The 22513-nt window shown below is 37.1% G+C and overlaps 1 protein-coding gene across 8 annotated transcripts in view; it reads right to left on the minus strand.

Annotated features, from left to right (window-relative positions):
- The window catches only part of RGS7 (regulator of G protein signaling 7), a 249874-nt gene that overhangs the window by 40706 nt on the left and 186655 nt on the right, over nucleotides 1-22513 (minus strand). For 3 of the 8 annotated variants that reach the window (XM_058800926.1, XM_058800925.1, XM_058800924.1), the window contains exons 10-17: nucleotides 20538-20612; nucleotides 19379-19477; nucleotides 18577-18638; nucleotides 17040-17150; nucleotides 16439-16564; nucleotides 9067-9253; nucleotides 6232-6321; nucleotides 4026-4106 (exon numbers count right to left, since the gene is read on the minus strand). In XM_058800926.1, coding sequence (XP_058656909.1) covers nucleotides 4032-4106; nucleotides 6232-6321; nucleotides 9067-9253; nucleotides 16439-16564; nucleotides 17040-17150; nucleotides 18577-18638; nucleotides 19379-19477; nucleotides 20538-20612 — 825 coding nt within the window. In that variant the 3' untranslated portion in view covers nucleotides 4026-4031. Of the gene's footprint in view, nucleotides 1-4025; nucleotides 4107-4915; nucleotides 4970-6231; nucleotides 6322-9066; nucleotides 9254-16438; nucleotides 16565-17039; nucleotides 17151-18576; nucleotides 18639-19378; nucleotides 19478-20537; nucleotides 20613-22513 lie in introns of all 8 variants that reach the window. The other 5 variants (XM_058800922.1, XM_058800921.1, XM_058800920.1 and 2 more) reach the window with 3 other exon arrangements.

The raw sequence follows: 22513 nt of genomic DNA on the forward strand, positions 1-22513 counted from the left end.
TGTCAAATAAGTAGCTTTGTGATTTATATTTCTTCTGACTGTTTTTTTTGTTTAATTTTTGGGAATAACCTGTAAGTAAATTCAAAATGAGATTCCAGAGCTGAAACTGCATGGAGTTTCTTTGATAATGATATACTTGAGAAAAATCTAGCCTTTGGCAGGGTTTCAGGACTAGATGGACTTTTGGTCTGGCACAGTAGGGTATACAAGTTTTACCTATTCATATAGTAAAATTTCATGATTAACAGATGAAATTATTTATGTGCTTTGTTCCTCTATAAAAGGCATAGGTTTTAACCTGAAAAGAGATTACACTTTTTAAACATCTAGAAAGTCTATGACCCACTGATAAGAACTGAGGAAGCTACTTTTATGAGTTTTAATTTCCATCTCTAGGCAGTAATTCACAATGTCATGTTAAGCGACATTGGATCGAAACTCAGTGAAAATGTGCTGTGTTCAATGGCCTTTGCATTTCAAATGTCATGCATGAAATGGTCTATTGTTACTGCTTTGGAGGGGGAAAAAATCAAAGGACTCTGGTCAGCAAGGTCTTCCAGGTAAGTGGGAGAAGACAGCTGGAAAGGATACAGGTAACATAAGATATAATAATTTCAAACTCAGAATTGTTAAATGGGGTTCTGTTTATGATGTTATGAGTGGAGATAAATATAGTTTGTTAGCTTACTATTAATATATGAAGAACTGAACTTGGTCTGTTTTGTACTGGCTGTATTTCCCCAAGACCTCACAAACATACAAGCACCTCTTTTTGTGTGTTCTGTGTAACTGTGACAGACGAAATGCTAACACTGATGGTGGTGCCTGGAGTCACGGCACCAAGGCATGAGGATGGAGTGGCTCCCCCACAGCTCTAAGGAGGGAGGCTACCCCTTCTTGCCTCACTAACTTAGTCCCTGGTGGGACAATAAAATTTACATGGAGTGGAAATTAAATTACTCATCCCTCTGTAAAGCAGGTCCCTTTGTCTTGAGGGTTCCAGACCAGCAATCACAGCTAAGAACCAGGCTGGGGCTCTAGTCCTGCTCAGTCTGCCACTGTCATAAGTCCTGCATGTACATGAGAAATTACAGACAAAATTGTCCCTTAAAGAACTTCTTTGCCCCCATCAACATTACCAGCGTACATTCACCTACTTCTCTCCCCTGTAATTTAGATATTAGCACTTGAGGTAAATTTGCTGAGCTTTTTAATATTTCATTTTTAATTTTTTCATAGCTTTTTTCCCCATGTGAATTCTTCAAAAGAATTTGAGCCTTTAAATGTCACAGAAACTGCTGGTTTCGGTCTGTGTACTGCTTTAGCAATGAGATCCTCCTGCTCCATCACTTAGATCTTTAATTTCCCCAGTCCCTTGGGGAGCTGCAGGTGACTGGACTTTTATCAGTCTCAAAGAGAAAGCTGAGGGGCTGAGCCAGGCAGGGGGGAGCCCAGAGCAGTGTCAGTGCTCTCTGTGCCTCTGACTCAAAGCTGTGACACACTTGGCTGCCCGTGTCACTCCACTTATCTGATGGCTTCATCCCAGCAGTGCTGCAGGGTCTGTGCTCTGTATTGTCACACAGCACCCAGGAGTGTAAGTGAGGCAGACCAAGGATAGCTGGAGTTACTACTCAGATACTAACTATAAAATGTTCAGTAATGAATATTACATGTAGCAAATGCCAGCTTGCTATTACTTGTGTATATTTTATGAGAATGCAGACCTGTTTCTAAGGCTAACCATGTTTTCTGCCACAGACTGCTGAAGGCATTAGCAATTTTGCAATATAAAATCTACAGAGCATCTAATTAGTCAGTTTTTAAACTGAGCATTTAGACCTTTCATGAACTGCATCAGCTTACTGAAAATTTTCTGGAAAGAAAACCTTTAAATGTCAAAGAAATGCAGAGCTGAGCCTAGTGTATAGCTCCACTTCTATTCTTTCTCTATCAGACTAAAATAATGACTCATTATAATAGGTTATTTCTATGTAATTCATGAAATAGTATGGAGTAATTGCCCTCTACAAAGTTTCTAAAATTTCTAGTTTAACAAATGCTTTCTGTGGCAAGTGTAACCCAATTTAGTTTAACATTGATCAGGAGCCTCCTAGAGTCAACAAATCAGATAATGAATTACAAGTCCATCTGTTCAGACTGAGTCCCTAGACACAGCCAAGGTTACTGCATTTTTATTAAACACTTCAAATGGAAGAAACCGAGGTCCAATTTAGTTTAATACAAATATATTGATATAATATAAATATATTTGATATAACTCAGGGAAAAAATCCAGTGAAAATTAGTCTAAATATTGCAAACCATCAGAGAAGAGAAACTGTAATTTTCATCTCAATAAAGCAGAGATGATAGCTTTATCCAGGTTGCAGAAGACCCTTTTCACACCTATCTTCTGTACTAATCAGTAGAACAGATCTATTCCACAGTCCCTCATTTCACAGTTGATCAAGTTAATCGGTAAAGTGTGGAATATTCTGAGAAATGTTTCCCTCATCCCTGCTGTTTGGAACCACTGTACCAAGATAGATAATTACATATTATGAACTCATCACAACCAAGAACAAGAGTGGAAGAACAAGGATGTCTGGTGGAAAGGGGTGCCGAGGAAGTGGTTGACATGAATTCAGTCATCTTGGAAAAAAGGTTTGCGTTTGAGCATCCTGATGCTCTGGATTAATTTGCAAGGCTGAGAGCTGTCAGTCTAATAGAGATTATAGATCTAGCAGAGACATGTTTTTCTTTCATACCTCACCCGACTTGACAGACTCCACCCAGGTTAACAGGCAGTAGTTGGAAAAAAAGCAATACCACAGATTTTATTTCAGAGTTTGCTCTGTGAAAAAGAAAAAAAAAAAATCCCCCTCTTCTACCAAACTAATGTCCAGAAATCCTCTTTTCCATTTCTAGTTCACAGGTGGTTTATTGGGCCTGCCTTGCATCTCTGGCATGCTGCTATTCTGGTACTTCTGCCCTGAGATTAGCAGGATGAAAATTGGGCATGGCTGCAGGGCACAATGCTCCCATGTTTGGAGAACTGCTGGTTTATCTGTAAGGCTGCTCTGGGAGGGATTTCAGCATCTCCCAGTCTTGTCCTTTCATTTTCCCTTTCTGCACTGTATTCCCGACCCCTCTACCTGCAGCTTGCTGTTTCTCCCCTCATGGCCACCTGTTTGCACAGTGTTTACCACAGCCAATTCCTGACCCCCGGGCTGCTCAAAAAGCCATGAATAAATGTAGCATTGCAGCTTGCCAGGTGCTGTGACTGGGAAAAAGTCTGGCTTGCAGACATCCGTATGTGTTCCCCACTCTATGAACTCTCTTTTACAGACTTTTTATTAATATGGAACTTCCTACCGAATTGTAATGGAGTTACCATGTATAGTTCTATCATGTACAATGTTGTTTTATAGATCCAACCTGTTTAGACAACACACAAATCACACTGCAACATGCTATGGCAACACCACCATGCAAAACATAGGGGTTTTTGTTTCAAACATTGGGATAGTTTCCTTTGTAGCTGTTTAGTTACTTTTAGTGTCCTTTACTGACTTTGTCCCATTGAATCCAAATTTCTTCCTGATTACAGTGGATTCAAAGTATATTACAGGAAGCCTTTACCTATAAGAAAGTAGTTAAAGAATTACTGTTTTGTTTTTAAAAGTGAGATATTCCCACAGCCTCACAAAACTTTCACTGCATTTTTTTTCTCTTTTTGATTACTGGAAAGTATATATGTATTTTTTAAATACTTGAGGCAATACTCTTGAGCCTCATTACAGGGGAGACAGTTTCTGACAACTGCTTCTCCTTCCCTAGAAACTGAAAAAACAAAAACCATGATCTTTGCTGAAAGCTCTCATTTTGTTCATTTCAACACACAGCTCCACTAACCAGGTCACAGAAAAAGCCACTGACACGCACACACACACACAGAGCAGCGTCACCTGCACAATTCAACAGACAATGCAGACAAACTCGAGTATAATCCAAGATCTTTCTACCTCTTTTCATAACAGGTTAGTGCTCGTTCTCAGTGTTGGTGTACAGTTTTTATGGCATGGAAAAATAGGGATGTTTCTGCCCTACAAAAATAAATGCGTTGAATTCTTTAGTTGGAACTTTCACAATGTAAAAGGAAAAAAAAAATCCCAAAGAAACTGGATAAGTAAAAAGAATCCCAAGTATCATTAAATCAGTGGATCTTCTGGCAGGTGGCAAAAGAATGCCCAGACAAAATCTACCAGCCTTCATTTTTTTGCCTTTGATAAATAGCTTTTGAAAGTTATACATTGAAAAGAAAAAAAAATCAGTTCTTTTAGTCCATTATGAAAATGAACCCAAATAAAACCCTTGCACATAAACAGCATGAATTCTTTGGTCCTGTAGAAGCTGTTAGACATTAAGGAAGATGGGAAAATTATTATTGTTTTTTTTCCCTGTGCCCAACTGAAAAAACAGGGACCAAGTCTTTTTTAGTAAAATAAAAAGAAGACAGGATGGAAATCCAATGTATTCAACTGTTTTAGACTTAGCATTTTAGAAGGCACCAGGAAAAGAAACAACATCAAGCATGTTTTCACAGATTCTTTACTAAAATTATAGTGGGGGGGGGAAAGTGACTAGTTTCATGCTTCCTAATGCAAAAAGCATGGCTCCCAAAGGTCCATTCCTCCATGTGTGACTATTGAGATCAGTGGGAAAGGGACTAGGGAGGAGGGGTTGTAATGAAAGCACATTATAAAGCTGTCATTCCCAGGAAAATTCACAAGCTGTGATGAATACACTTTTAACCACCAAGTTAGAAAAGCAAAAGGGAAAGTAGGGATCAGTGAGGGGAAGGGAAGAAGGATGTCCCATCAGGCTTACTAGTCTTCCGAGGCAACAAACTTACCACATTGCGTGTGAATTTCTCAAAAGATGTTCGACGATCCAGAGTGTTTTCCAACTTAAATTTGAGATAAATAAAACAAAAGAAACAAAAAGAAAAAGGAAGGGGAAAAGAAAAGCAAGAACAATGGAGTAGAAAAGGAGGTTTGATGCAACAATGGACTGCAAAACAAAGTTTGTATAAATCAGGAAGCAAACACAGGTGTGAGGCTGTAATGGGACTTGGCAAAACAGGGGATGGGCAAAACAGATACAGTACTAGACAAAAGTAATTTTTCATGGGGATCAAACTGGTTTGAATTTAAAGAAAAACTGAAAGTAAAAAGAAATAATGAAGTGCACATCTTGTGTTAATGAACTGACATTCACAAACTTAAGGACTTCACACGGACAGTTGAAGCTTTCTGGTATTTTCAACATCTCTCTCTATATTGGATCTTCAGAAATCAACGTTCGAACAAAAAACAAAATCACACAGTACTTTCATATAATTTTAGGTTGTCATTATTAACAACAGAATGCTAGTGTTAATAACTACCTTGTTCCAGTAACAATCGGGGCCCCGATTTTGCCAGGAACAGGGCTCCCAGCTGATTCTAGGAGATTACTGTTTAGAGCCCGCTAATAGAATTATTTATCATCATGGAAAGCTCCATTGTACAAGCTGCTCCACATACTCTGGGCTGTGGCTATTCAGAACCCATTCCATAACTGGACTTTTCTAAGAAAATATTACATGAACCAAGACATGAACCTCTGTTTGCCAAAGTGTGACATGATCAGTCTTTCAAGTCAGATTTCTAGCCTACTCAAAACTATTCATGTAGTAATAGGGACAGAAAGAAAATTGGGAAGCCCCTATATTTATAGTTGAAGTTAGAAGTTATTAATATGAATAAGATTGTTTCTAAACACATTCTGTAGCTTTCATAGGTGGAATAAAGAGAACAACAATTATTACATAAGCAAACTTGCAAACATGAAAGACTATTCTTCTGGGATTTTATTTTATTTTTTTTAATGTATTTTTAAAGCACTTTGCAATTTAAGGTGCTTCATAACAGAGAAAACAGTACAATATGGGATGTAAAAATAAAAATAAGTTTTGCTAGATTAACTTATTGAAACATGCCCGCATGCAGGATATATACACATATATGTATATTGAACTCCTGTGTGTATGTGACCCTCCAAAAACGCCAAGCTGGTCACCTACCAGATATCCAGTTGCACTGGCACAGGGGAGAGAAGACTGAGTATTGTTGCAAACATAACCACTGCTTTGCACAGTGGCAAGACAAAGGCAAGATGGACCAATACCTTTTTCTTGGCCTGTAGCAGCTCCTGGTAGGCACTGGATCGTATAAAACGAGGATAAGAATCACTTTTCATCAGTTTGTAAATGTGCTCCTGAAAAGGAAAGGAGGAGCTGTTACTGCCACAGAAGAGGACACATGTAAAATGGGAGGCAGCCACATGTTTTGGCCGTGGAATTCACACCAGGTAGCACTACTAATGAATAGGAAGTATTACAGGATAGCAGGTCTCAGCTCTGAAGCGAAGGCTGAATTGCTTTCTATTCTTAAAGCTGAAATCCCACCCATTTCTTATATATAATTACACAACACACCTTCCTTTAATTTACAGACCAAATTTTCCAGTACAAATTTATTTTCTGAGAACTGGTAACTGAGACCTAGCTTCAGGTCCAACTTCAAACCTCCCTTACAATAAGTTAGTTTAGCTAAGTGATGAAATTAAGAGCTCTGGGTCCCTCCTCATCAGATTTTCTGAATTAGTTTCTGGAGATACTCATGTGATTTCAGAGTCTAAGAAGAGGTTTTCAATTCAGCATCACAATTAATGCTTAGGTTACTGAGGATTTCCGCTGGCTACTCTTGACAAAATCCTTTGACAGGTGTTTAGTCTGCTCTCCAGTTAACAATATAAAAAAGGAAAATACATATGTAATTTGGAAAACAGTTTCAGGCTAATCTAATTTTCAAGATATTAATTCTTCAGAGGCATGTGAATATTTGGAAACCTTTGTTCAGAAAATAAATGACAAGAGCAGCTTTAAAAAACTTAATTTTGGAATGTTCTAATTTCTGAAAAAGATGAAAAACAAAAAATCTGTGATGCAGAACACTTGATAATTCTAGTTCTAATGACATGCTAGAGAAAAGATTTGTAGAAAAAGAAGCCAGAACAGAAAATACTCTCAAAAATATTTTTTTTTAAACCCTGAATCATTAGCTATTCTATCATTACCTATTTTCATGGACTTTTTGTTTTATTCAGATTCTATTTTTTACTGTAGGAAACTTGTAGCACAGCAATTGGGAAACAGCAAACAAACTGGAAAGAAAATACTGTTTCTCAGCTTGGTAGTGCATAAAATTAGTAAACACAAAAAAAGCTGAAACAAACAAAAAAGCCCCAAACAAAACTCCCCACCTTGTCTGAAAATTAAGGCAAGGTAAAATTAGAACTGATGTTTAATTTTTGCTGTATTAGAAACCATAGAAGTTATTCTAAATGTCTTTGTATTTCTTACAGTAAGCAGAGAAATTCTGATGTATATTCAAAACTTAGATTGCTTTATTTGGGGAAGGTTTTTTTTCACTCAGTGTCTGTGAAAGCAGACAATGCAGTCAACAGAGCGCAGAAATTGGTGACGAGCATTAAAATTTAATTTCTGTACAAGAAATATGCCTGTAAAAGCAAGAATAAATTGGGCTGTATCGGTATTGTTAATGTACAAGTTAGCCAGGGACGCATTAATGCACATATTTAGAACAAATGGGCTATTTTTACTTATGTGTCCCATTTTACCTATGTATCTACATTTGACATGGAGTTTCATCTTTCTATGTTTCCAGTCCAGAAATGCTTTTAACACATTTTTAACCACAATTAAATGACACACTAACTGCCAGAATGGCACACCAGCAGTCTCCTTCCCAGCTGGCAGGCCAAAAAAAGCCTGTTGCAGAGGCAGAGCCCTAGCCCTGGCAAAACCCTCCACCTCAGGTGGGACACTTTAAAGTTCCTAAAGTTTCAAGTAAGAACACAGCAGGTGCAGCCTGTCCCTTTTCCACAGAAATTGAGGCCTCCAGGTTTAAGGTTTTGTGCTGAACTGGATGAAGCAGAGGTCCTCTCCAGGTGACAAAGTCCTGCTTGCATAAACACTGAATATTCCATTCTTTCATAAATGAAGGACAAAATTACAAGAAAGGAGATCTGGCAATAAAAGGGTATTGAAATTTTACACTTATTACAAAAAAAAGGATACTGGCAAGGAATTTAAATGTCAATTACTCACTCAACTGCAAAGACACATTTTTTAAAAACCTTTAATTTTGCTCTATTTTTTACTTTTGCCATTTATGTCTTTGCATTCTTAAATCTCCAGGGGTGAGCAGACGCAAGTAAAAATTGTATGTGTGGTTTAATGCAGAGTACTTCAAAACAGTGGCTATGACATAGGGTCTACTGAAAATTTTATTTTTTCTTCATAGGTTGCTGTTCGCATAATGGAAAAATGAAAAGGAGGTAAAATTATTCTCCTTCATATTTACAGCAGAGGCATTCTCCCAAAAAGCCTCAATTCAATTCCCTTTTCTCCTTCATGGGCCCTGTAGCAGCATCTCCTGACTCCCAAGATGACGACCTAATAATCAAACTGCAGGAAATTCTGCAGGGATATGATCTCAATCTCTCCTTTTGACACCATTTCACTTTGCATTAATAATTAAATTTTCATCACTGGGCTGCTGATGAAAATGGGGGATGATACCAGTTCTGGTACTTTTACTGTGAATCCATTTATTTTCTATTGCTTTTCTCAGAAGTCTTCAGAGATTAAATATTAAGTTATAAGTCACAGGAAGTGTTGCATGTAATACAGAAGTACTTCATATTTTCTTCACTACATGATTTCCTCCATTCAAGGTCCACTTGAAACCTCAGTATCAAGCACAGGAATTTCATGAAGAACTTCATATGCTTCATGAAAGAAAGAATGTTACACATTTGCATTGCCACAATGGCATTTTAGGAAACAGGGTGCTATCATTTAATTCCCAAATACATCTCATTTCTGCATAGCCAATATTCCATTTCAGATGTCCATAAACACAATTGCAAACTGACCTGAGCGTCTTCAAATGTGTATCTCCCAGGTTCCTTCACATTCTGAGTGGTTTTGTCATAGCTTTTTGAATCTAGGTTGATGGCGCTGGGTGCACCTGGAGCAAGGAATTCTTGCCAGATTTCTTGGACGCGAGCAGGAACTTCACGGATTGGCCTCTTCTTCAGGTCTTCTACTGCTAACCAGAACCTATGGCACAACACAGCACCTTGACTTCCAGCTCAGGATAACCACTAATGAAGTGCCCACATTCTTGCTTGCTCTTAAAAAAGAAATTAAGTAGCTGAAGTTTTCATCTGGACATGCTAAAATAAGAAAAAGCTGAGTGATTTTATGTTGGGATCAGCATCCTGGTGTACTGTCTCAAGGCAATCAATCCACCCAGGGAAGCAATTTTTAGAAGGCTCTTCATGGGATAGATAAGAAATCCTTCATTACTTATGTATGGGTAACGTGCTTGCAGGAAGATTCCAGATTTAGCTAGAATTAAACTGACACTTCATTTTGGCTGGACCACAAGGGCTTATATTACTTATAACTAACTGCTTTTTGACATTCTTTCAAAAACTAATCATTTATATTCTTGCTATCTACATGAATCTCTGAGTCTTATTAAATCCTAAACCATGTAACTAATTTTGTTACTCAGAAATCATACACAATTGAAAAAGCATTTCTTTTGTTAATTATAATTCAATTTCTCTTTTCAGCATTCCATTTACATGCATATTTTTGTTAAAAATGCTGAATGGAATTGCACATTCTCTCCTCTGCTGCTGAGCAAACTAACATTGGGCAGCCATATCTAGTGCAGCCAGTTCACTGTATCCTCATTCAGTCTGGAACAAGACCACTGAAAAGGTCCTGAGCACTTTATGATCATAGCTAAGTAGCTGCAAGCTTTATTTCATTATTTCTTCTGTTGGTGTTCTGACTCTCTCATGGCACAAAATAATCGTAAATTAATTCAGGATTCCATTCTTAGACATGATTCAGACCACTTAGTTCTCCTCCAAATCCAAGAAGCTCAACTAAAGTTTGACTTTGGTAAACATGCAATATATACCGTTGCAACTTTTCATTATTGTTCTGACACAGCTGATCCTATGAAACAGAGAAGCTGAGCTTTGAAGTGATTTAACTTTGAAATCAGCTGGATTTTCCAAGGCTCACAAATAAATTGGGTACACCTTGTGGTTTGCATCCTGCTTACACTGTGAGATCAACTTAAATTGTCTTAGCTGAGTTCAACAAGGATGGGATAAGAGAGAACAGTGAAACTGTACTCAGACCCCCAAGAAAGCAAAATAACATCCCCCTCAATCCAAAATCTAATTTAATTATTGCAAAAGGCTTAAGAGAGGATAGTAAAGCATAGCAAACCTATAGTACTATAAGATATCCTTCACTTCCTCTCAGGAAGAAATTATTCCTTCATAGTTCTGTATTGAAATTTCTTTGTAGCAAAGATGGAAGAGGCCTGTGTTCATTTTCCACAAGCCAGCATGGTTAGTTTCATGCTACCAAGAAGACTATTTTAGGTATTTCTACAACCTTCAATTTCAATTGTACATAAGCACGATTTTTCCATCTAGGATTCTCCAAGAGACAGAGAAGCAATATTGTCCCAGTTTTGCAAATATATTAATAATGTACAGTGGTTTCTCCAAGGTCACAAAGGGGACCTGTGCCAATAGAACTCCAGTTTCAAAACTTCTGGGTAGCATCTCTTTTATTAATGAACTACAGTGTGAATTGAACATAATTCTGCACAGAGCCTGGGGATGTATCCTGAGAATCTGATGGCAATGCAGGAATGCCTGATAACTCAAGTTTAAAAACTGCAAAGCTCACAAACTCTAATTCAGTTCACTCTCTCAAATACGGGCAACCTACTTTGGTTTCCTTAAGCTGCTTTAGATATTTGCATTTAAAAGCACATATCCTGCAGTGCTAACCCCTTCAAGTGCATCTTCTGGGATTGACTGATTGCTCATGTGTCTCCAAGTCAGGTAAGGAACACAAAAATGAAAGGGAAGGATGCTCTTTGTAAAAACACATTATCTGTCTCCCTGCAGACATCCTGCAAATCTAGCTCAGAGATGTCACTCCCTTTTTTGTTCCATTGTATCACTGCCAATAACTCTGGAAGTCACTGCAAACATGCCTTAGGATGCTATTTGCTTTTGCAAGTAAACTATTTTCATATAGTCGGTTATACTCAATTCTAGGAAAATAGATGGGAGATAAATTTCAATAAATTTAACTTCTATGCTTGCAGCATAGAATAGGGAGGTTGTATAGACCAATTCCTGCATGCTGAACACCAGTTCTTTGATAGATTAATTTAATTTTACCCTTCTAACAATAGCATTCAAAGACTCAACTAAAAATGTGAAACTCTAAATATAGAAACCTCTCCAAAAGTGGGAAGAAATATGATTTCTGTGTTATGTCTAGGGTGCTTATTTCTCAGCCAACACACATTTTAAGATTTTAATCTACTTATCTTTTAAAAAAAGATGCCTGCCCTCCTCCCACAGGGAGTTGAATTCAAATATTCAAAGTTAAGAAATGACAAAAATAAGGCTGCTCCCTCTTGCATTTTCAAAAATAACTTTTTTCAAATATCCCATGGCAACCAACAGCACAGATTAAGTTGAAATGGAGTCACAAGACATCAGCACAGGGCCTCAAATCAAAAGAGCTCCCTGTACCATTTTACAGCTCTCTGCCTCATGAGCTGTGACCAGAGAAAGGGAAGACTCCTATGGCAAAAAGCACACAGTCTGCAACATTAACTGTGTGCAAGGGCAGGTGAGGGGAGGAGGGGAATTGCATTTTTTGGGCAATGATATACACAGACTGTGTAAGGAACTAGAACTCAGTCTGGCTGCCCTGGGTTGAAATTGCATTTCCTGTTGGTGGAGGTTTGCTTGTGCCATGGAGACCCTTTCTAGCAGATGTTCAGCACTGTTTGAACAGAGACCCGAGTAGCTGAGTGTGAACCTCCCTGCTGTCCTCTACCCCAGCATCTGGGCTGCCACCTGCTGGGTCACACAGCAGAGAGAGGGCGCATAGTGCACAGTGGCAGCACATCCAGCCACATGGGCTGCTAAAACACGTGTTGCAAGGTATCTGGGGATTATGTCCTCCAGCTGGACTGCTTTCAAAGCCACAGCGGCCTCATGGATAAATAGCACAGCTGCAACACATCTTCTGTTCCATTAACTGACCTAAAGGCAGGTGCAGCCAGATTCCAGACCAAGTTAATCAGTTAAATTTAGCCCACAGGAACAATGAATGAGAGAAAGGCTGCAGTGGTTCTCTCTGAAACACATGAGGTATAGTCAGTGTGGAAATACTGGAGTGGGAATTATGTAAACTTTGCACTCAGTGCATGTGACAAAACAATTAAGAGGCTAGACCTTTCAGCATTTTCAGAAAAAGCGAACAAAAACCTAAACAAATGAATAAAATCACATAATATTTTTGCAGGGCCAGGAAACACTGCTCTCTGATTTCTAGAGTCCACCCTCTTACCCACTACAACTTCAAGTTTCAAGGCATAGTAGAACTGAAGGATTTCAAGAATATGACCGAGAAACTCATTAAATCCTGCAACTAGTTCTTTCTCATCTACTCTGCAGAAATGGCAACATTGCTGGCACTTGGCATTTAAGCTTGAGTCTGAATGAGGAATAACTCACAGGCAATTTCAGCTTTGAGGATTAAATTTCAGTCAGGTTATTAGCACCCACAACAGGGCCTCATAATCACCACTGTAAAGGATAAACACCTCATAAAATGTCAGCTTGCAGGGAGATGGTTAGACAAAAATTATTGAAGGAAGACATCCAAATCTATCAAATTTCTCAGTCTCTCTCTTATTTTTTCTGGATAACAAGAGTGCAAAGTCCCTTTTCCCCTACTGGTCACATATTACAGACCTAAGAAATGAGCATCAAGGAAGGGGCAAGGGATCCAGTGGCTTTTCCTTCTGTGTATCATGGAATCTAACCTGTCACCACTCTCCCTTCACTAACTTAAGAGGTTTTTCACTCTTTGAAGTGCTTTGGAGATCACACTCACTGCACAAGGATTTGGACAGGCTTTCAGGTTGGCAGGTCTGAAATTATTTAATCTTTACAGGTTGCAATTCCTACAGAATAACCACTTGGGAGCAAACCTGTAGTTAGCATACAAATATTAATTTTCCAAATAATTCTGCTACTCTACAGACAAAGGGAGGACAAGAAGAGGAATACAATTTCCTATAGAAAGTAAAGACATTAGGTCTCCAGGTACCATGATTCAGTAACTTTGATTTCATAAACTCACTCTCTTTGAAAAGTACTTTTTTTAACACTTGGAAAACCTTGTGACTAAGCTCAGTAGTACTGGATCATGCTCAGACTTTAGTCTTGTGAATTATAAACAATGGTCACCATTTTTGTAATAGGCATTGGGAATTTCATAAATCTATTATCCAAATCATATGTTACTTTAGCTATTTGTTTTGTGTATTGAGCAGCACACAAAGCAATTCTTCCAAAAAATGTGCATGGTAACAAGAGATCACAAGTCATACCCTGCATCAGGTGAGTGCAGAATCCAACCTGCAAACTGCAGTCACACTGTAATGAAGTTACTGCACTGACAGAACTGTTTATGCAGTTTTATTCCTTTGCTATTCCTTTTCAACACTACTCCAGAGAGTGAAATACTATTAAGCCCCATTTACAGGCAAAGAAAAAAGAACAGAGATACAAAGTAAGAAGGGGAAACTTGGTTATTTTCCTGATCACTGCACAATTCTTAGTATGAAATCTCAGCTCAAGGTCCTTCATCCTTGCTGTGTTCTTTAAGACAGGATCTGTGTCCCAAGGCAGGGATACGGAGCCTTTAGGACATGATCAGTATCCCAAGGCAGGGATACAGAGCCTTTAGGACAGGATCTGTGTCCCAAGGCAGGGATACAGACCCTTTAGGACAGGATCTCTATCTGCCAAGAATGATATTCTCAGACACCTTAGGCAATCTCAGTCAAAGTTAATGTAACAGTAACACTGGGACTTCTTGCTATGTAATATCATTACACTTGAATAGAAATGGTGTATCTGGTAGACATCATTTCATGGTTTTGGTATTTGTTTCACAAAATGAGGTATAAGACACGTAATCACCTAATGCTGGAGCTCCTGCCATGGTTGCAGTCCCTGCTGTATCCTGTGTACTCAGCTTGAAAGCAGAGTCCCAGCTGCCTATCCAACTATAGGCTTGGAAATGCTGTAAATTTTATCATTATTAGATCTGTAAAAGTACAAGAACCAGCAACTGATTTGAGTTGAATTTGTTGCAGTAGGAATATGTGGGTGGACATAATTATTTCTCTTAAGGTGGCTGTCAAAATAATAATTAAAAAAATACCACTAAAACCCCCAAATTACCATGATGGAGTTAACAGGTGAGCAATGAAAGTGGTTGCCTTCTAGGGTTTATTTTGTGGTAATGCTTGAAATCATCAAGCTTTTAACTTCTGTTATTGACGTTTAAAACATTTTGACAGCCATACACAACAAGCTTTACAAATTCATGTTTGCTAACCCAAATTTACTATGTGAACCTAATGGACTGATTTCCCTACATCTTAGGCATTTACAAACATAATTTTGAGCTTCTGAGATAGTTTCCCTTCAGTTAATTATCACAGAAAGCACCTTCTCAGAGCAAATTTATCCCCTGCCTGGCCTTTAAGATCATATTCACTGTTTCTCAGATATTATATTTTATAATGCCAATTTAAGAATTTAGAGGAAGAGACAGAAGAGTAGATGGCATGTCAAGGAATCATCTCTGAAGAAATTTCTTGAGGGAATTTTTCTAGATCAGTTACTTGCAGTTTGCCTGTATTTAGTGTTGTAAATAGGATTAGTCGAAAGAGTTAGGGATTATGTGGGTAACAGTCTAGTTGGCAGAGAGACAAATTAATCACAGAAAAGCACCACAAACTGCAGCACACACTGGGCTCAATAGGTTCATGTTTGAACAGCTGCTCTGCATAACAAATAACCACGATGCTCTTTAAACAATTATTTAAAAAGAAAAAAAAACTTTCCTATTCTTGGTATTATTCTGATTTTTAAATATTCATTTACCAACTGGCGTTTTTAATAAGAAAAATCTGTATTTGTGACAAATAAAGTCATCAACATACACATACAGGTCAGGCTATATTTCTGATGCAAAGTTAATGTTTGAATATGAACATGGTCAGCAACTTAGAGGACTCCAACTCCTTATTCTGCTGACAAATTTAAATTAACAACAAGGAGATCTGTGCAATTACCCGGCATTTATAAATCAACACCATAAACATTAAATGCCTCTTGTAAATGCTACAAAAGCATAATTTTATATGAATGGCTATGCTGCACCACTTTGGAGTAAAAATTGGCATAGGAAAAAAGTAGGTTAGGACTATTCTGAGTTCTAGAATGTAAATGCAAATAGGGTATTATACTACTATGTTATTGGTGAATGGAAAGTGATACAAATGACATCTGACAAGAAGGTGGAATTAAGATAAAAACGTGTTGCCTATATTTTTGTACAATGCTCAGCTTATTTTTTCTGTCTATAGAAAGGCTGTTAATAATCTCTCTGAAATAACTCTTACTGAAATACGACTTTCTTAGAACAGCAAAAACAAAACATGCTATTAACCAATTGATGGACTGCCATTTTTAAAATCAAGTCATTTTCCCCTCACTTAAAAGTAATTCTGTAAGCACACTTTTGAAAACATACCATCTATGCTGCATACACTGAGAACACTTTCCGTTTTACAATGAGTGAGGAATTTGAGAGCTAGATGTCACCCTACTTCAGCTGTGTCAGATGTACAAGTACTAGAATATTGGTGGAGACATTCAAAATGATCCCCAGAAACCAATCAACCTGATGAAAGTCGATTAATTTTACTTTTAGATCCTTTATTTATTTTTAATATTTCTTATTTTAATTTTACTTTTCTCATAATATTTGACTAAATAAATTATATTGAACAGGCTTTGAATGAATCCATTTTATATGTGTTTAAAAGACAAGCTTAGAGAAAAGTTCTTATATGAGTAGTTTGACCAAAAGTTGAATATGAATGGAAAAATATGCTTCATGTGAGTCTCTGTTAACTATATGAATATTTCCATCAGCCTGTACATGAAAGCAAGTAGCAATCTGGATGAATTATTTCTGAAAGGTGATGAAAATTTTGAAGGGGTCAAAAAATGAAAAGTAGCAGGAAAAGACAACAACAAAGAAAAAATCCGATATAACTTACAAGCTATTAAAAATAAAGTAACTCTCATTTACCTTAAATTTTCTGAACTGAATTCTGACTCCAAGAATTTCAGAAACTGCTCTCTTCCCACAGGGTCTTTCAAAGCTTCATCCATGCCAAATCCCCATCGTTTCACCCTCTGCTGTCCTGGCTCTTTGCTGCAGAATTAAAAACAGAACCCGAAGTGACCAATACTTCAGTATTCTAACAATGTATTAATATTTTAGACTAAGCCCTAAAGTTCCATGGTTTTCTCACTTTTTAGAGTGCTCACATCTATGCAATGTTCAGCAATGAGCAGACTGTTAATACTTACTTAGGAAGAAGGTAATACACAGAAAAATAAAGACTTCCAACTAGAAATGCTATCAGATTTTAAAAGCTGTCCTTTTTTTTTTTTTTTTTTACCATAGTGAAAGCTTGGAAACTGGTTACTGTAACATTTCACACAGATTTATTAATATATAGCACTTCCCATCTTACAAATCTGTAAAACTGGAAAGACCAAAAGGGTACTGCATTGCCCTTCTAAGGCCTCAGTATTCTCCTGCAGTACCTCTCTCTGAAATCTTCATATTTCCAGAAAAGCATGTTATACTGTCTTACTTCCAAAGAAGAAATAAAATTGTATACCTTGCCTCCAGTTCCCAGAAAGTGGTGTCATCTGATATCCAAGGGTTTGAGGGATCAGGGGGCACAAGGAAAGGATCATATTCCAAATACTGCTCTGTATAAGCTAATAGACTAGGAAAACAAAAGCATCAAACATTGTCACGTCAGGAGGAGAAGAAACCTGATGAGGTTACCCCAGCTAAGAAGTTAGCTTACATCCACCAAGCCATGGTAACTGTGTGCCCACACTCAGAAGGCAGCCACAAGCTCAGGGTGAAATGGGTTTGCTCAGGCTGTTTGACAGTGGACCACTGAAGAAGGGGGGGTGGCTCAGGCATACCCAGAGTAGAAATAAAATAAGCTTCCCTAATACTTCCACATAGCTCCATTTAAGGTTCCTTTAGGCACTAATAAATTAAATCATACAACCTCCTCCATGCACATTTGTTTTCATAAAGCAACATGTTTTATATCCCTGTGGTTTTAATCAACAGTTTCCTTAAAATCTATTCTAAAACACAGGTTATATTTATTGGCCCTGCAGCTGCTAGTACTCCTTTTATTTTCTCTTAAATATCTTTTTATTATTATTATTATTATTTCCTAATCCAAGGACATTATTCCCAGCAAAAATAAATCAATTTTTAACTTTTTTTTTTTAATGTTCAGGAATTGGTCTGACTCAGTCGCACACACTAAAAATTTTTCTTGTATTCTGGTAATTTACATCTCCCATTGTCCTTATTTATGCTTGCTGTTTCCTTTGGTCTCATAATTCTTGTAAAATTATTGACAAGTGAGGACAACTATTCTTTCTTTTCAATTCCTATTATATTTTGTGTACTTTTTTTTTTACTGTTCAGCAAACAAAAAAATCTTTGCCTGCTCTCTTTATAAATAAATATTTATTTGGATTTGCATATGTATACACACATAAATGAGTAGACATATAAGCAGAAATGTTTATAAGAAGATGAAGACCAATTTGTATTTGGTCTTATTTCCTTTACTAAGCCCCATGCAGCTCAATTTGCGGCAATGTTGGGCTTTTTGTTTTATTTGCTTTCTAGCTCCTTCCTGACAAACTTAGGTTGTATTTGCAGATAGATTCCTACTAGGGTTACATCTCTGACCCAAAGTGAGCCCAAACTCACTTTGTTCAAGCACTGACTGAGCTCCACACCAGCCAATTCCCTTTCTCCATCAGTGATTGCCCTTTTGAAATATCAAAACAACAACCCCAGACCTATTCCCATTTAGCCTCCCTGCCAATGAAAGGTGAAACTTATAATCACTTGGTCAGAGGCTCTTTCAGAGACTCAGGTTTATCAGAAATGTATCATGGAATAACTGGAATATTTTTATCTCTAAAAGAATTTCATACTTCTCCACTTAAAGTAAACTCTCATCAGTTATTTCTATGACATCTGAGCTCTCATGTCTCTCTTTGAAGAGCTATTTGCAGTCAATAGGTCTTTGAAGCTATTTCACACTGACATTTTTCCCAATAGTTACCAGTGTAATTGAAAAAAAATAGAAAATGTGACAATATACGTACCTCTCTGCAACTTTTGACATTTTTAATCTATGTCTGTCTAATTGCATTTGCCAGTGCTTAATCTGCAAGAAAGGAAGGAAAAGAGTTTTATGAGTAATTTATTGCTTGACTCTATTTCTATAACTTTTTTTATTAGGGCTGTAATTGAACATTAATTTATCCTAGGGCACAGAAGAGAAATATATCTGAATTAAAACAACATTTTACCAGTGTAGCTCTAAAATAAATGGAAGTTTCCAATAAAGAGAAAAGCTCATAGAGACAAAAAATGTGCCCAATATAACATTTTCCCTAAAGGTTCATCAAGAGAAATCCAGTTAGCCATTTCTTAGATTTTTTGAGGAGAACTAATACTTCTTCAGATATTTAACTTCTCCAGACTCTAACATCTCAGAATAGATTAACAAAGTTTTAACAGTAGATAAGTGTGTGAACCTATACATGCATGTATGGAATGGTAAGAATACCCCCAAGCCTCGAATCAGTGTTGAAAGAAGAGCAAGCTGTCTACAGCTAAAGGGGCTAATGGGCTGAGCTATACAATGAACCCACTCACTGGCCTACTTCCTACTGCCTTGAGGTGTTTAACGCATGATGAAAAAAATTCAGGTTTTTTCTCATTAGTTTTGATGAAGTTACATGCCTAAATCCATATACCTTGAGACAAGAAAAAGGTTCATTAAATGTTTGCAACAGCTGTTTTGAATAACTTCCCAGTTACAATAATTTTTGGGTTTATACCTAAAAAGTTACCACCTGAAAAGTTCTTTTAAAAGTACATTTTTGTAGTTATGTTGCAAACCTCTTGGTGTAGTTCATCTTCTGTGGGTGGCTTAGTCTCTGGCACTGGCGTGTGCGTAGGGCTGTGACTTCGAATGTCATTTTGTAAGCCATAGACAGACTGTGCAAAAAAATATGGAACAATGATGGTTGCTTTCAGACAGTGCTTTCTACACACACCCATACTACATTGTGCTCAAGAAGTTAGCCAAGATCATCTCTACCTAAAGCAACTTCAATAACTCATGCACTCAGATAAAATCATGCTTCTGCACTAGAGTGTAAAACAAAGACTCCCAAACTCCCACAGCTCCATAAAGCCACAAGCAAGGATCTACTTTTTTAGGTCTCTATATTAGCATCATACTAAACATGTGGAATGACACTGGGAGATGCTATTACAGTAAGTAATAGCATAAATAAGGAGATGACTGGTAGGTGGAGTATCCTGAGAGGTACACTAACTCACAGATTATTTGGATTACTTCCAAAATTGCAATTACTATCTGGGAAATTACACTAATCTGGACCTTTCACTACCATAAAGAAGCCAAGCTAAAACTTTCTCTAAATCCACTTTCCTTTTTAAAACTTACCTTCCTATGGGTCAACATGCAAATGCACCTCAAAGGAAGCACTTTAAAGTGGGAGTCAATATATATGGTTATGGTGCAAAGGATTTATAAGTGTTGAGCCAATCCATCTGTACATCCCTAGAGAAGTTACACTCTAATTATGACCTAATTTAGATAGAGCTAATTTCTTCCATCATTTCCAGTCATCCATTGTGGGCATAATTGTAATATAGAGACACCCTTTTGATGAAGACCAGGACAAGAACTGCTGTTAGAGTTTATAGTGAATTTTTAAGTTTTTTTCCTTAATTATTGACAGAAACATTTTAATGTGCTTTATTCAATCTACTGAATAACATGAATAAAGCATGCAAAAATGAATTTTATCTTCAAAATCTCTTTGTATTTCTCCAAAATCTTATGTGATAGCATTCACTTAGCATTAGCAAAATTGTTAATACTAATTCAACTAAGAGCTTTTGAAATATTAACATACACTTCATGCATTTACTACTTGCAGCTGTAAGAAAAAAGTGCTTTATGAAATTATGGAAAAATTCATTATATAAATTTCCTCCACCTCCTGCTTTTGATATAGTAACTTACCTTTCTTGTTTTATGTGGATTTCTCATTCTTGAAGATTTTTTTATATCCACTTCAGTAGTGTTTACACAGCCAGGCTATTAAAAGAAAGAGAAAGGAAAGCAAAAGGCTAAATCTGTGATGGAACTTCTCTGAGCTACTCCCCTTCAGAGTGCAAGACTGAAAAATAAATTCACCACCGTAAAATTGAAATAAAATAAATTGCCAAGACAGTGGAAACCAGTCAGTTTCTGCTTTGGTTTTGCCAAGGAAGCCATTCATTACATTCTAGCTATCCCTCTAAGGAGCATGGTTGACCTAATGAGACAAAATAAACAGAATTGTGAAATATTCACCTCAGCTGTCAACCTCAGGTTTGCTTCAGGAGCATTTGGTTTTGGGTCAATTTTTAAAGAGGATTATGTTTTAAAATGAAATTAAAAAAAAAAAAGGTTTTGTTTCTACAGAAAAGAAAAAGAAAAAACTGAACCAAACCAACAAAAAAGGTTTCTGCAGCCTAACCAGAAGACTCACAGCGTAAATAAAATTACTCTCCACACATCAGATTTGGGTTTCAGTGGTTCATTCTCACAACTCTGTGGCCTCCCAAAGCACACAAATACTCTAGTTTCACCTAATTCATCTTCTTTTGACACTTCCCTTTAAGTACAAAAATCTATTTGTAAATCTGTTTTTTACCCATTGCTGGAAACAAATAAAAAAAAGTGTTTTGCTCTCAGGTGAGTTTTATCTATTGATTTTGGAGGGATTACATTTGACACTGAGTGGAAACTATAAAATCTGTTCTCTAGTGGGAACAGGCTTCTACTGAAAGTAGGTTGAAGCATTTTTAATGGAAGTAGCTAGATATTGAATTTACTTGCCCAACAGCCAAGCTGGACTTATTATAGCTCTAATGATACACCTCTGTCTTCTTATCATAATGGACAATGCTTGATGTGACCCTAAATTTAATAAGACAAAATTTAGGTTTGTATAGGCTAAGATCTAATATAGCTAAGAAAAAAATAGCTTTCATTAAACAGAGCAATGTTACTTTGCCTCTGGAGAATTTTCTAAACAACAGACTGTTTTTGCTTTTTTTTTTTTTTTTTAATCCAGTATGGTTTTTTAAAAAATTAATAAATAAATAAGTTTCTATTTTAAAATAATAAATTAGTGTGCATTTGATCATATAACATTTGAAGTAGAAACAGCTCCTCATTGCTAATGATAAAAATAGACAATATTCTTAAGACTGCACCTGACACACTAGAATTGGGACAGTATCTTTTGTGCTTCTGAACAAAAATGGGAAGTTTTGAACTCAGAAATAACTTGCAAATCTCAAAGACAAAAACACGTTGAAAAATACAAAGCTCTGTATGATGGCCAATTTAAAAGCAGAAACCAATTTCCCAGGGCAGTATACTGAGATATAAAGTTTAAAAAACCAAGTACATCTACTTTAGGATTACAGCAGCAGCTGGCAGTGAAGAAAGCAGCGGCTTTAACAACATCCACAGCCTTTGAATGTAACAATTTGAATAGCAGGCACACTTACATAAGGCACAAACTGTTATTTGTTCAGTTTTCAGTTATGATTTTTATGCTTCTAAGCATGCTTTGAAGTTATGCTTTTAAGTATGTCCTAAAAATGGAGAGGGGAAAAGGAAGGGGATAAACCTCATCTGAAGCATCTTATTTTTAAAAATTTTGAGCCCACCAGAAGTAAATTGGTATGGACAGATCTTGCAAATCGCCTGGGTAACTTCCATGCCAGAATTGTACAGATTGATGCGAGTGGGACAAGAATTTCTGGGTGACCTTTAGAGACAAAACAAGGGCAACACTTTTGCTGGTAGCAAAGAGGCCTGACCCAGTAGTGACCTTGTACAGCACTCAGTGGATTCTTACTGACACCTGGCTGCTTCAAAGCCCTCACACTGAAGTGAAGTTGCTCGGGCAGGGAGAGGCTGTGGGAGCAGAGGCTGGACCA

This window comes from Ammospiza caudacuta, chromosome 3, assembly GCF_027887145.1.
Source record: "Ammospiza caudacuta isolate bAmmCau1 chromosome 3, bAmmCau1.pri, whole genome shotgun sequence".
NCBI classification, from domain to species: Eukaryota; Metazoa; Chordata; class Aves; order Passeriformes; family Passerellidae; genus Ammospiza; species Ammospiza caudacuta.